At 40.6% G+C, this 13867-nt stretch overlaps 1 protein-coding gene across 4 annotated transcripts; it reads left to right on the top strand.

The window, feature by feature from the left end:
* The first annotated feature begins 1785 nt into the window (after positions 1 to 1785).
* Positions 1786 to 12892, top strand: LOC101845059 (alpha-tocopherol transfer protein-like). 4 transcript variants are annotated; one of them, XM_013090261.2, is made up of 8 exons: positions 1786 to 1972; positions 3057 to 3217; positions 4857 to 5087; positions 6208 to 6284; positions 7415 to 7531; positions 8824 to 8934; positions 11565 to 11666; positions 12442 to 12892. In XM_013090261.2, exons 2-8 carry the CDS (start codon positions 3070 to 3072, stop codon positions 12598 to 12600), a joined length of 945 nt encoding a protein of 314 aa, XP_012945715.1. In that variant the 5' UTR covers positions 1786 to 1972; positions 3057 to 3069; the 3' UTR covers positions 12601 to 12892. The 4 variants fall into 4 exon arrangements, with proteins under 4 accessions (XP_012945715.1, XP_012945714.1, XP_012945712.1 ...); XM_013090260.2 differs by having other exon boundaries at positions 1787 to 1949; XM_013090258.2 differs by having other exon boundaries at positions 1787 to 1949; positions 3032 to 3217.
* Positions 12893 to 13867: the final 975 nt, after the last annotated feature.

The raw sequence follows: 13867 nt of genomic DNA, 5'->3' as shown, positions 1-13867 counted from the left end.
TCTGTCTGTCTGTCTGTCTGTCTGTCTGTCTGTCTGTCTGTCTGTCTGTCTGTCTATCTATCTATCTATCTATCCCTCTCTTTATCTCTCTTACTCACTCTCTTTCTATTTGTCACACCTTCTCCTGTGTTCAAGGGTGGTCACTATGCTGGTGTGCTTTTTAACACTCAAATCTAAAAAAGAAAACTTTTTTAAAAAGACATAGAGAGAGAAAGAGAATGAGTGGAAAACACACAGAGCGAGAGGAAGGGAGGGAGGGAAAGGCGAGAGAGAGAGAGAGAGAGAGAGAGAGAGAGAGAGAGAGAGAGAGAGAGAGAGGCGGGGGAGGCAAAGTAGTTTGTGAGTAATGTAGCTTAATAGCCTCCCGGTTCAAAGTTCCGGAGTAGACATTATGGGTGTGAAAGGATTTATAGCCTATTGTGCTCACTACATGAACTTTCTGTTTTTCTATCTGCTTCTGTGATTCCTGTCAGCATTGCATTAGCCTACTATAACTTCTTAGTATTCTCGGCCGATTGTGTTCTTTGTGGTAACTAAATGCAGCTTCCAAGACATTTGAATTAAACGGCACGTACCCGACCTCTACAAGTACTGTTCCTACCATGCAGGTGGAAAAAAACCCAAGAGATTCCGAGCCCAGTTCAAGAGAGCAATTATTATTTTTTTATTCAAACCAGGTTGAGGTTTGCCTGAAACTGAAAAGAAACACGTTTGTTTTTGAGGCGACCGAGTCGGGTGATCGGCCCGATTCGCCGATCCCATCCGTAGTGGGCACCCCGTAATTGTATAATTCTTACCATAGCGCCAGCCTGATTCTATGGAAGCATGCCAGGCCCACGGCCACACTGGACTCCGCCTAGACTGTGCCCTGCATGAATGAAGTTATCCTTGACACTCTCAAAAAGAGTAAATGAATGATTAATTGATTGTATAAACTGAATTTTTTTTTCAAATTATTCTTAACGAAAGAACATTAACTGTTGAAACTTTACAGAAATTTGCTTTGATTTGCATACAAAAAAGGAAAAAATATTGAACAACACAAGCTGAATTGTCATTTTAGAGTTTAGAAGGACTATCTGAACACCACCATTTTCAACGTGGAGAATAAAAAACAGAAGTTACGACTGCAGTTTTAAAGTGCTGTAATTATGACAAACTGGGCAGCCCTCCGATGTGACGGCACACGTAGGCCATCACTCCTAAGGTATCGGTCACTTGATGGGGGCAGACTACATGTAATGTGTAGATGGTGAAAGATTGGCACAGGCACGGGTCAGGCATTCGGGGGAGGAGTGGGGGAGGGGAGAGAAATCCTAGAATGTTTATTACATTTTGTGTCTAAACGAGAGGGGTAGATATGGGGGTGACATCTGGTACTTGTCGGAACTAGTCGTCGCAGGGGTTGGGCTGTACCATGCTCGTGTAGTTTGGGTTCATAAATTTATTGGTGGCCGGTGGTTATAAGTTATGTCAGTAGACGAACGGAAAGCTAGTGTCAATTCTTTTTAAAATTGTCAAACATTGTTTTTTTTATTCAAACATTGTTTTTCATTTCATGTTTCAGTGGAACACAAAAAAACAAACAAAACAATCATTTTTCTGCTTTGATTGCTTATTTCGATAGCCTTACATGCAACAATAACGGCTGACAACGTTAATGATTGATTCACAAACGATTTATTGTGTTGTGAACACAGAAAGGACGATGTTGTATGTTGAACTCTCCATCAGCAGAGCCCAAAACAAACTACAATAAGCGCTGGCTGTAAGTGGCAAACTGCAGACAACTGCCAAAAGCCTAACGTTGGGCGGATGAGGAAGTGAAAGAGAAAGTCGTGGGTTGGGCAATGTTAAAGGTTAATAAAGGTTGACTCTAACCTTGCTCAGACACTCAGACTTTTGGGTTAGGCTAGTTGTGTCGGGCTTGTTCGAAAGTAGCCACTCAGGTAACTGAAAGTCAAAGAGGAAGGTGAAAAAAAAAAATCCACATGCTTCTTGATGTTGATAACTAATAACTGGGCACGCAGCTGGGTTGATTTCTTCGTAACTTTGACTTTGACTTTGGTAGGCTACCTCATCCCTGTTCTCCACTCTCCTTCCTTTATGTGCCAGTCGGCCAGGTTGCTCAAAGTCAAAGATAAATATCGCGAGTTGTGGATCTCCACTCGTTCCTGGACTCTGACGCTCTAAATTTGTGGATATAAGATTTTAATGATCTCTTAATGGAGAAAGTTGCTGAGGCGTGGTAGATTTCATTAATATATAGGCCTACTTGACAATATTGACACACATGCATGGTCATGGACTCATCAACATTCTGCCCCCCCCCCCTCCTCCTACCCTCTCTCTTTCTGCGTCTCTCTTTAACACACACACACACACACATGCAACAACACAACATGGATGCACACCTACGAATAGTCATTGGACATACAAAATGATGGTATAATCCTGGCACACCTGACAATGACTGAATGGCTCAAAACTCATTAAATCCTAGTCTTTCCCTGTTACAGATCAGGTTGAATTTTCTGAGCAAGTAATTTTACCTCTAGCTGGTCTGTCTCTTCATCTTCTGCCTTACTGGGAACTGACGGTGCACTACCGGGGAATTCCTCCCGATCTGCAAGTTTTATATTCACAATTGCTGGATCTGGGTTATGAACAAGGTATAGGGTTAGGATTGAGTAAGGGTAACCCTTCCCTTACCGTCACTGTCACCCTAACCCTTACCCTATTACCCAAGTCCAGCAGAGATGTGGACGAAACATCCAGATCTGGAAGATTGCCCAACATTTTTTAAATTTTGAATTTTGAATCTGACAACATAGCATCCAATCTCTAGTGTGGTTTGATTTTTCTTTCTTATGAAACATGTATTGTCCGTATCTCTCCTCCTTCCTTTCTTTTGTGTTACTCACTTCTAGAGCAACCCCTCTAATCTTCAGCCTCTCTCATAATGACCTATTTGCCTTGCAATTGCCGTAAAAATCTTAGTAGACTAAACTCTTAACGTTTGTGTGAAAAGTGACCCCACCTCCTCCGCTGGACAGAGACATCCCCGACATGGCCGGTGCGGCGATCCAGGACTCGGACTACAAGTGTTCCCTCTCAGCGGACGTTGAGGACAAAGCCAAGAAGGAGCTGAAAGAGGACCCGAGCACCCGGTTGGTGGAGGTGAAGAACTTGAGGACCAGAGTCGGGAAAATACCAGGTGAGGCTCTCACTACTGGCTCTCTGTCTCTCATACATAAACATACTCTCTCTCAAACACACCACACACACACACACACACACACACACACACACACACACACACACACACACAACTCCCCCCTCTCTCTATCATAAGAAACACACACCACACAGACATACACACACACTCACGCTCTCACACACACACACACTCTCTCTCTCTCTCTCTCTCTCTCTCTCTCTCTCTCTCTCTCTCTTTCTCTCTGCATCATTTGTGTCACTAAGAGATGGAATCAGATGCTCGTAAATTTTTGGACATATATATATATATATATAGAGTAATTGTTATCATCTTAATGCTTAAACATTTGTCTTGCTGTTGATGGAACAAAAATTCCTTCTATCTTTATTAGAAGTCGAGATATTTGCAGTTGAAGGAGGTGGGGGTCGTCTTGTGTCAGAGGTAAAATCAGGGAGAAAATGGCCACCAAAGTTTACTGACTTCTTAAGATTAGGTGTTTAAATTTTTTGCATGCCTTTAATATTTTTTTCAGTAAAACCTACTCAGAATGTGTTTTAAATGTACATAAAAGGTGTTGAGCCAAAACATGAACATGAAAAAAGAATAGCCTACGATTAGAAAATGCCAAATTCTTTGATTTATTATTTTGACGAGCACCTGATTTCACCACAATGTCTGACATTTTTTCCCCTTTGTAGCATCTCTGAGCTTTACTTACTTACTTACTTGTCCACTGTGTTGGGGTCACTGCAGTCAGAATGTGTCCATCTCTGCTCTCCCCCCCTCTTCAGGATCCATCCCAGAGTCTGTCTACTTATAGTCTCCTTCATGATCTGGTTGGAGATCCGTCGGACTGGTCCGCACAGATGGCTGTGTTTCCCCTCTCCTCTTTGGATCCCCTTCTGCTTCAATCTCTCTAGAGTATGGGAACCGCTATCCGCCCTCTTCTTCCTCAAATTTTCCCTTACAGCGGTTAGGACGGTTGGTGGGTCCAGTATCAAATTCCCTCCCACTTTTGCTTCTCCAGCCAGCTTGTCTGCTCTCTCGTTGCGGGTTACCCCCCGCATGACCCGGGCAGAATATCCAGGCCACTCTTTCCAGGCTGTTTCCCTGATCATAGCCTTCCAGTCCACATACAGCATCCCTTTCTGTACCTTCTGTAGTGTGCTCATTGAGTCAGTAATGATTACTGCTCGCTGATGGCTTGTGTTCTTGATCCAGTGTAGAGCTTCACTTATGGCTTTTATCTCCATACACATACTTGATGTTGTCACTGCAATTGCTCCACTTTGCTCTTTCACTACTACCCCATCAACTCTGACACTGAAGGCCCAGCCCGATTTGACTCCTCTGTTGACTGATCCATCCGTGAAGATCACAGCATCTCCATGTTCACTATGCTCTTCTATGAGGGTTTCAATTTCAGCGTTTGTAGCTCCAAGTGGCCAGTTGCGACATTCTCTACCCAATGTTGCCTTCACTGTTGTGTACTCTCCGAGCACATCATCGACCACAACCCAATCCCTGCCTCTGAGCTTTGAATATAACTAACGCATTGTAAACCAAATTTTATGGAAGAGAAAGAAAAGTGTCCTTTTTTTTTCTTTCCTTTAAGATTTTTCTTTGTTTCTCCCAGGTCTGAAGACCCGGACTGACCTCCCTTTTCTTCTGTCGTTCCTGCGGGCTCGTAAGTTTGACCAGGAGCGCTCGTACCAGCTGGTGAAGAACCACTATGAGGTGAGGAAAGACATCGAGTTCTTCGGCGACCTGAAGCCGTCTCGCATCAAGCACGTTATCGAGGACGGTGTGGTGGAAATTTTGGAGCATCCAGACAACAACGGATGTCGCGTTATGGTTCTGCGTCCAGGTGAGGTCCTGTGCTTGCCCTTATTAGCTCTTGACCATCCTTCTGGTCAGTCTAGTTTGATGATAGTAACTTAAGGTAACAGGGGATGATATCTGGTTTGATGATAGTAACATAAGGTAACAGGAGATGATATCTAGTTTGATGATAGTAGTAACAGGAGATGATATCTGGTTTGCTGATAGTTTTAACAGGAGATGATATCTAGTTTGATGATATCTGGTTTGATCAGAGTAGTAACAGGAGATGATATCTGGTTTGATGATAGTAGTAACAGGAGATGATATCTGGTTTGATGATAGTAGTAACAGGAGATGATATCTGGTTTGATGACATTAACATGTGGTAACAGATTTGATATTTGGTTTGATAATAGTAACATAAGACAACAGAGGATGATATAGCTTGTTGATGATTGTGATAGCAGTGACATTAAGTAACAGATTTGGTATCTAGTTTGATGATAACAGTGACATAAGGTAGCAGATTTGATATCTAGTATGATGATGGAAACATCAGGTAACAGATTTGATATATAGTTTGATGATAGTAACATAAGGTATCAGGGGATGATATTTACACAAAATTACAAGTGATGAGATAGACTTGATTGATACTCCAAGGTCAGAACTTGACATTGTGATTTCCCCAGCTTCTGTGACACAAAATAGACATTTGATATTCTCTTTCTCTCTCTCTCTCTCTCTCTCTCTCTCTCTCTCTCTCTCTCTCTCTCTCTCACCCTCTCTCATTCTCTCTCACCCTCTCTCATTCTCTCTCACCCTCTCTCTTTCAATAACTTTCTCATACAAACACACACAAACACGCATTCACACGAACACACTCAGATATATATGCAAGCAAGCACGCATGTGTGCGTGCACACAATCACACATGCGCATGCACATGCACACACACACACACACACACACACACACACACACACACACACACACACACGCACACACACACACACACAAAATGAAGAACTTTTTCAAATAATTTCCATTTTTTATCATTCAAATAATCGGTTTTTGTAAGGGAAGTTCCATTGTAAAGTTGGTCACCACACCACTTAGTACTTTCATTTGTCCCGTCTCACTGATCTGCTGTCTACGTCCAGCACGATGGGACCCCGACCGCTACCCGATGACAGACATGCCCAAGGCGTTTTACCTCCTGCTGTGTTACCTTGCCCGCGTGAGTACGCAGCTTCTTGTCATGTGTGCATGAGTGGTTGGCGGGTACTTTGAAGTGGCTTGCTCTTTCCTTCCTCCCACCCACCCATGCAGACACTCGTACATATATATATATATACAATACACACATCACACGCTTATGTATGTTTGTATGTGTGTTATATATATATATTAACAGATACAGAGAGAAAGAGTGACACATAGAGTGAGAGATTGGGAGAGGGAAAGAAAGAGAGAGTGTGAGACAAAAATACAAAGATAAAGAGAAACAGCAAGACAACGTTGCCTCTGGTGAAGTGGTTAGGCGCTTTGTCGTCACATGATAGAAGACTTGAGTTTGATTCCCATGTGGGGAATAATGGTCAATATGATGTAAAAGAAAAAAATGGATGAGGGAAATGGAAACTGTCCGTTTGTACAGGTGATTGTCTTATACAGGTGGCTGTTAGAGCAAGTTCGACTGTATTTCTATGACGTTTAAAGTATATACTATGTGAATACCATTTGATTACTATTAGATTATGTAAGTAGGGCCTATTAAAGTAGCTAACATTATTATTCTTTACTATAACTGTTGGTTAATATCTGTGTGACAGTGGGTTCGTTTGTGAGTGTAAGCTTCTTTAATATATATTATATTATGTTTGAAAGGGAGGATGTGTGAGAGGTATGTGTGAATAGATGTTCATGTGTATGTGTGTGTCTGTTTCTTTTCCTTCCCTCTTTTGTTTTTGCCTGTGTGTGTGGCTGGTTGCCATTGGTAGGTCCTATTTCTTTCCTTTCCCTCTGTTGTTCCTGTCTGTCTGTCTGTCTGTCTGTCTGTCTGTCTGTCTGTCTGTCTGTCTGTCTGTCTTTTTCCTTGCACTAAATTACCATTATTGTTTCCTTATTATGCTTTTCTTTACTCAAATAAACAAAGAAATAAACAAGCAAATGTGGATGGTTGACAGGTGCTCTGGTGTAGTTTGCTCCTTCTTTCCTTTCAAATATCTATCGTCTTCATCTCTCCTCCTTCTTTTCTTTCTTTGTTACGCTCTAGTAATATTTTTAATCTTGGGCTTTTATATGACCTAATTGTTCTGCACATGCAGTAAAACTCATACTAAAACAAAACTGACCAAACAACCCCAGGATGAAGAGGCACAGGTCCACGGTGTGCATGTTATCAACAACCTGTCCGACTTGACTTGGAAACATGCGTCCAACATCAATCCGTCATTTGCCAAGAAGACCTTGCACATTCTGCAGGTAAATAGTTTTGTCTCTTCCTTTGTTGACCTGTGTGGGTGGTAGGAGGGTGCCGCTGATGATTCTCACTTCTTTTCCTTCTCTCTGTTGTTTATGTCTGTCTTAATTGTCTGTCTTGCTCTTTCCCAGCGCAAAATGACTCTTCTTGTGTTTTTGTGCTTCTCTTTGCTCTCTCATTTCTGTGTATCCACCTTACTTTTTCCCTGCACTAAAATTGGTTTTATTGTAGGGATGTTTCTCTTTACAGTGTTATTTTTTCCATCTGTTTTACTTTTTCTCGACACCAAATGACTATTATTGTGTCGATGTACTTCTCTTCACTCAAAGTCCAACGACCTTGGTATGTGCGAGGCTGTGAGGAAACCCGTCTAAGGTTGCAGACCATTTTAAGCTGTTTTGTTAAAAAAGACCTGAAACTATTATCAGAAGCAGGATTTTATGAAGTGTAGAATGGTAAGTTATTTATTAGTTATAGTTATAAATTAAAAGGATTTTGCTCAAATACTTTAAAAAATTAATTTCTCAACACATCAATGTAAGGACACACAGGGCCCCAAGTTTGCTCAAATCTGGTCGTGTCTCTCCGGTGGGTGGACACAAACTCTAAGGTTCAGGTACCGGGGATTTTCTCAACCTGCCAGCGGTGTCCCTGTGTCGTAATGTTTGAAAGGAAAGCCTTGTATGTCTCTATGTGTGTCTCTCTGTATGTCTCTCTAGGTGTGTCTCTCTGTACGTCTCTCTGTATGTGTCTCTGTACGTCTCTCTGTATGTCTCTCTAGGTGTGTCTCTCTGTACGTCTCTCTAGGTGTGTCTCTCTGTATGTCTCTCTGTACGTCTCTCTGTACGTCTCTCTGTATGTGTCTCTGTACGTCTCTCTGTACGTCTCTCTGTATGTCTCTCTGTATGTCTGTCCTGTGATGTCCCTGTATTGTAGTGTAGTGTTTGAGAGGAAAGCCTTGCATGTCTCTCTGTATGACTCACTGTGTCTCTCTGTATGAATCACTGTGTCTCTCTGTATGACTCACTGTGTCTCTGTGTATGACTCACTGTGTCTCTCTGTACGTCTCTCTGTATGTCTCTCTAGGTGTGTCTCTCTGTATGTCTCTCTAGGTGTGTCTCTCTGTATGTCTCTCTAGGTGTGTCTCTCTGTATGTCTCTCTAGGTGTGTCTCTCTGTATGTCTCTCTAGGTGTGTCTCTCTGTATGTCTCTCTCGTGTGATGTCCCTATATTGGAGTGACTAAGAATAAAGCTGTGTACTTCTCTTCAGGAAAGTTTGTGCTTTCACTTTCAGGATGTGGTCCCTCTGAGGCTGAAGAGATTGGACTACGTGAATGAACCGACTTTCTTTGACATCATTTTCTCCATCATGAAGCAGTTCATGAAGGAAAAACTGGTGAAGAGGGTGAGTGAAGACAAATGATTGGAAGGCCTGCTGACAAAATGTGTTACTTCTCACAATCTGGGAATGGAGATGTTGGTTGAAAATCAGCACACGCTTCAAATTTGTAGATTTTTAACTGATGCCATTTTCTTCAAGTTAAACATGTCTTTTATAATTTCACTTTGATAAGTTGTACAGACCCAATCTATATTGAATATATCTTTGTCGGTAGGGCCAACACCGGAGAAGTAACTTATTTTGTCCACATGCATCAGGTTTTACTTTTTTGTCTTGACCTTTGGACCGTGATGAAGGAAACTTTATTTATATTTAGCCTATAATTCTTCGTTTAGAGAATTTTAATTTTTTTATCATTATTTTTTTTCCAATAAAGAGCTGTCATGGTGAGGTGTCAGGGAAAGGAAATGTTTCACAATCAGTCGGAGAGCAAACAATGCTGATAAGAAAATAAGAACAACAGTGCAGCCTCTCTAAAATGCCCTTCGATATAATGACTTCCTCTGTATAGCGACATGGTTCCCAAGTCCCGATTTTTCTCGTATATATCATTAGTAATAATTTTGGTTGCCTTTCTATAGCGGCAACTCTCTATAACGACATTTTTTTTATGGTCGCGGCGATATCGTTACAGAGAGGCTGCTCTGTTTCACTTTAGGTTCCTTTTGAACCTCTAAAGGAACAGAGCTAAAAATAGAATTGTGTGTGTCTAAGAAAATGATTTTGTTGTCAGGACATGTGTAGATTGCTCATTTTGCTTTTGCGTTTTGTTGCATTGTCGACTTTCTCTCCTTCATCTTTCTTTCCCTCTTTATTTTTATTTTTCTCCTTCTTCTTCTTTTTTCTTTTTTTCTTTCTTCTTTTTCTTATCATTGTTCTTCTTTTTCCTTCTCTCCTTATTTTTATTCTTCTAGCAGTGGTGGGTGGGTGACCAGTTTTTTTTTTCTTCTAATTTTATTGTGATTATTAGTCTGTGTTTTTAAAAAAGATTGTCGTGATAATTGTCCCTATTTTAAAAAAAAAAATTTTCATGATAGTCCATTTATACTCTTTAACATTTTAAACTTCAAATCTCATATTAAAGGCAATATCTTGATTAATGCTTATCAAATTGGTCTGAAAATTTCAGATAAGACAGTGCATTCATTTTACAGCTAGGGAAACACTTGGAATGCAAAGTTCAGAATGTTTTAAATCTGCAATTTTGAATTTATAGTTGTCGGGGGGTCTAACTGAGAAGTAACAGCTTTCAGTTGCGTGTGATGACATATAGCATTGTTCACATGTTCACATAGTCGACGCATGGGCGGGATGAATCGAGGGATGTTTTGTTATTGAGGGATGATGTTTCACTCTTGAATTAAAGCTTGTTCTAACTGAGCAAGAGACCAGGGGCAGGCGTGGGCTGGCACAAATGGCGCGGTCTAAAATGTACGGCAAGTGCTCCATTGGATTGAGATTTTTAGTGAATGTGCTGGTCATGGGTGCAGGGGAGGAATGTTGTTAGTTTTGAGATATTGATTTGTCACAGCAGCTTTATGAGCAGGTGCATTATCATGCATGATTGTCCTTGGGCTTGATTTTGAAAGAAAAGTACTTTGGGCTCCAGAACTTTTGATTACTGATTTAGCTTTTAGCTGTTATGCTCCCACGAATAGAGACACAAACCTGGTCTCGCAAACATGACTGATTCCAGCTCACACCATGACACAATCTCCACGGAAATTATTTGCTTGTCTGAAGCAAGCTGGGATGAAAATTTTGGTTTGGTCTTCTGTAGATTCTGGCTCGGACACCGTGCCTTTCCAGTTGAAATTGAGACTCATCTGAAAAAATGTACATATTCCAAATACGACGTGCCCATCACCCACGACACTGTGCCCTGTGAAGTCTGTGCTGAATGCGATGGGGCTGCAGTTTTATGCCACAAACTAGGCCCCTAGCACTAAGGTTCCCCTTTTTCAAACGAAAAAGAACAGTCATGACAAAGATCAAACTGTTATTTCTAAGTCTATTCGACTCATCCTGGGTCTTTGTTTGCTGGTTGAAATTGATTTCTCAAGAGTTGTGTTAGGATGAATGCGTCCACCCTCCGTTTTGTCTTTCTGCGTCCTACTCGTTTGGGTCTGTCCTTTTGGGAGCCTATCGTTGCCATGTGATCCAGTGTGGCATACACAGTGTGTCTGTTCACATTGAACCTTCTCGCAACTAATGAAAATAGAGTGCCCACCTGAAGCATTTCAGTGAAGTGATTTATTTCTGATTCATTTAGCCGAAGCATGGTGAATCGATAAAGAGAAGCCACTTTTTTATGTGGCGAAAAAATTTGAAGGAGTCTAGTTTTGCATTTGTAGTTTTGTTTTCAAAGTTACCCACACATTTTCAAAGTATTTGACAAAATATAGAAACCCTATTAATGACATCGTCAGACAAAACGATTGACCAGTGCACCCTAGTGAGTACAGTTGACAAACGGCAATGAGCTTGCATGACATCTGTAAAAATTCCAAAGCAATTGGATGTGTAGTTTTTTCAGCTACACGCTCTTGAAATGTGTGAAGTTAAATATGTTAGAGAGTATATAATCAAATATTGTTATGATAAATGATGATAGTCCATATTGTTTTTTTAAGATCCATTTTAACGGAGAGAAACGGGACATGCTGCATGCGTCCATCAGCCCAGACTTCCTGCCAACGGATCTGGGGGGAAAACTGGCACCGTACAGCAACAAGGTCAGTGCCTCTGTGATGGTGGGCTAGTTGGTGGCTCGTCTTCGTCTCCTCCTCTTTCTTTTTCTTCTTTCTCCTCAACCTCCTACTTTTTTTTCTCTTCTTCCTCTTCTTCTTTCTCCTCGTCCCTTTTTTTTTACTTCTTCTACTTCCTCTTCTTTTTCTTCTTGTTTCTCCTCCTCCTCTTTCTCCTCCTTCTCTTTCTTCTTTTTCTTCCTCCTAGATGGTGTAAATTGTGTTGATTTGGGCGTTGAAAGATCTTAAAATCTTTTTTCGTGGGTGATTGGCAGGTGCTCTGGTGTGGTTTGCTCCTTTCCCATAAACCTCAACCGTCTATTGTCCTTATCTCTCCTCCTTTTTTTGTATAATACTCTTTAGTAAGTTAACACTTTTAATCTTTACATATAAAATATATATATTTACATAAATGACCTGTTTGTGTTGCAAGTTCGCTTACTAAAACCAATCTTTTTTCTCTTTTACTGGTACAGATTTAGGATGATACGGGAGAAATAGTTGTAGGAAGTTGGCAGGAATGTATGTGACCAGGACTGTTTTATTTGATACTTATAATATAATATACTCTGTTGTTGCAGAGATGTATGTGACCAGGAATGTTTTATTTGATACTTATGATATAATATACTCTGTTGTTGCAGAGATGTATGTGACCAGGACTGTTTTATTTGATACTTATAATATAATATACTCTGTTGTTGCAGAGATGTATGTGACCAGGACTGTTTTATTTGATACTCATCATACTCTGTTGTTGCAGAAATTCATGGATGCCTTCCTGGCATCTGACAGCAGTTTCGAGGAGGACAACAAGTTTGGGTTTCTCAACATGAGCCTGGACAAGGACCAGAAGGAGAAAAAGAATGCAGACGCTGGGATGGCTGGCCTGGGAGGAATGTTCCGGAAACTAGATATCTAGTTGTCTCGCACACAACTGTTTGTGGCTTAGTTGAGCTGCATTGACTTAAGACCTTTTTAGAACTTGTACTTGAACAGGTTTGTGCTGATGTTGCTTCCTTTCTGTGTGTTTGGGAATAAATTGGGGCACGACGCGGTGGAATCAGGCTCTTGTCAATTTTTGGGCTAAGGGAGTTGATGGTATCATCTTAGGGCCTGTCCACTCTCCTTGTTTTAGGTGAAAATAATATCCATCTATGTTGAATAGAAGTCGAGATATGTGTGTTTGAAGGAGGTGAGGGTCATCTGGTTTCAGAGATAATATTAGCGAGAAAATGGCCGCCAAAGTTGAGTTATTTCTTTAGCTTGAGAGTCCGTGGAAACTGAAATTTTACATTTCTTCTGTCTTTAATCAACGTTTTTCAGTAAAATCCACACAGAAATGTGTTCTTTAATGGGCATGAAAGGTGTTGAACCAAAAAACGAAAATTTGATGAAAACTCCCAAACTTGCAGGAAAATGCCAATTTTGTGACTTTCATTATTTTGACGAGTGCCTGATTTCACCGTAATGCCTCACAATTGCGGTTACGTTGTCCATGATGTGATGATCATTTTAAAAAAGATTAACAAGACTTTGCTTTCTGGCAGGAATCAAAGCGCTACTGGTAGGTCAGGACAGTACAGTACTAGGAATAAAGAGCAGGAATCTTAGATACTTATAAGTTTAAGTTTAACAAAACTCAGAAAAATCCAAAAGATATATGCAATGATTTTGGAAACTGGAAGAACTTAGGAAGGTGTGATAGGCGATCTTCTTATTTGTCTACTTACATTAGTTTGGAATGTTTTTCTTCTTCTTTCCTCAAATCTCTGCCATCATCATTTACACATCATCTTTGAGTTTGAGTCTCTTGGCAAAATTATCATTGGTGTGAAGTTCTGCTCTTTGTCAATTAAGCGATTTAACAAAATTTGTAAATGTGTGGCAACATTACAAAATGTACAATGACCAGTGGCTATAGCTAGTGCATCTGCAAGTCAGGGAAATGTTCTAGTTTTACTGCTCTCGTGTGTCCAGTTCTCTCTTTGTTCCTCAGGACTTTATTAAAATGTTCTTTGTTCTACTTAATACATTGACATATAGACATGTGAGGAACTTTATAATGTTCTCTGTTCTACTTAAATACATTCACATGTAGCTCTGTGAGAGACTTTAATATTCTGTTCTACTTAAATAAAAACATTCACATTGCATCCTAGTGAGGGACTTTATAATGTTCCTTGTTC

Source organism: Aplysia californica, unplaced genomic scaffold (assembly GCF_000002075.1).
Source record: "Aplysia californica isolate F4 #8 unplaced genomic scaffold, AplCal3.0 scaffold01196, whole genome shotgun sequence".
NCBI classification, from domain to species: domain Eukaryota; kingdom Metazoa; phylum Mollusca; class Gastropoda; order Aplysiida; family Aplysiidae; genus Aplysia; species Aplysia californica.
Note: the sequence above shows the minus strand (reverse complement) of the source record. Positions and strands in the feature narration are given on the sequence as shown.

Bases quoted from the DNA above. Each gene is read 5' to 3' on its own strand.
- LOC101845059 (XM_013090261.2), top strand. From the start codon at position 3,070: ATGGCCGGTGCGGCGATCCAGGACTCGGACTACAAGTGTTCCCTCTCA. The intron at 3,218-4,856 runs GTGAGGCTCTCA...TGTTTCTCCCAG, and splicing joins CAGAGTCGGGAAAATACCAG to GTCTGAAGACCCGGACTGAC. The intron at 7,532-8,823 runs GTAAATAGTTTT...TTTCACTTTCAG, and splicing joins AGACCTTGCACATTCTGCAG to GATGTGGTCCCTCTGAGGCT.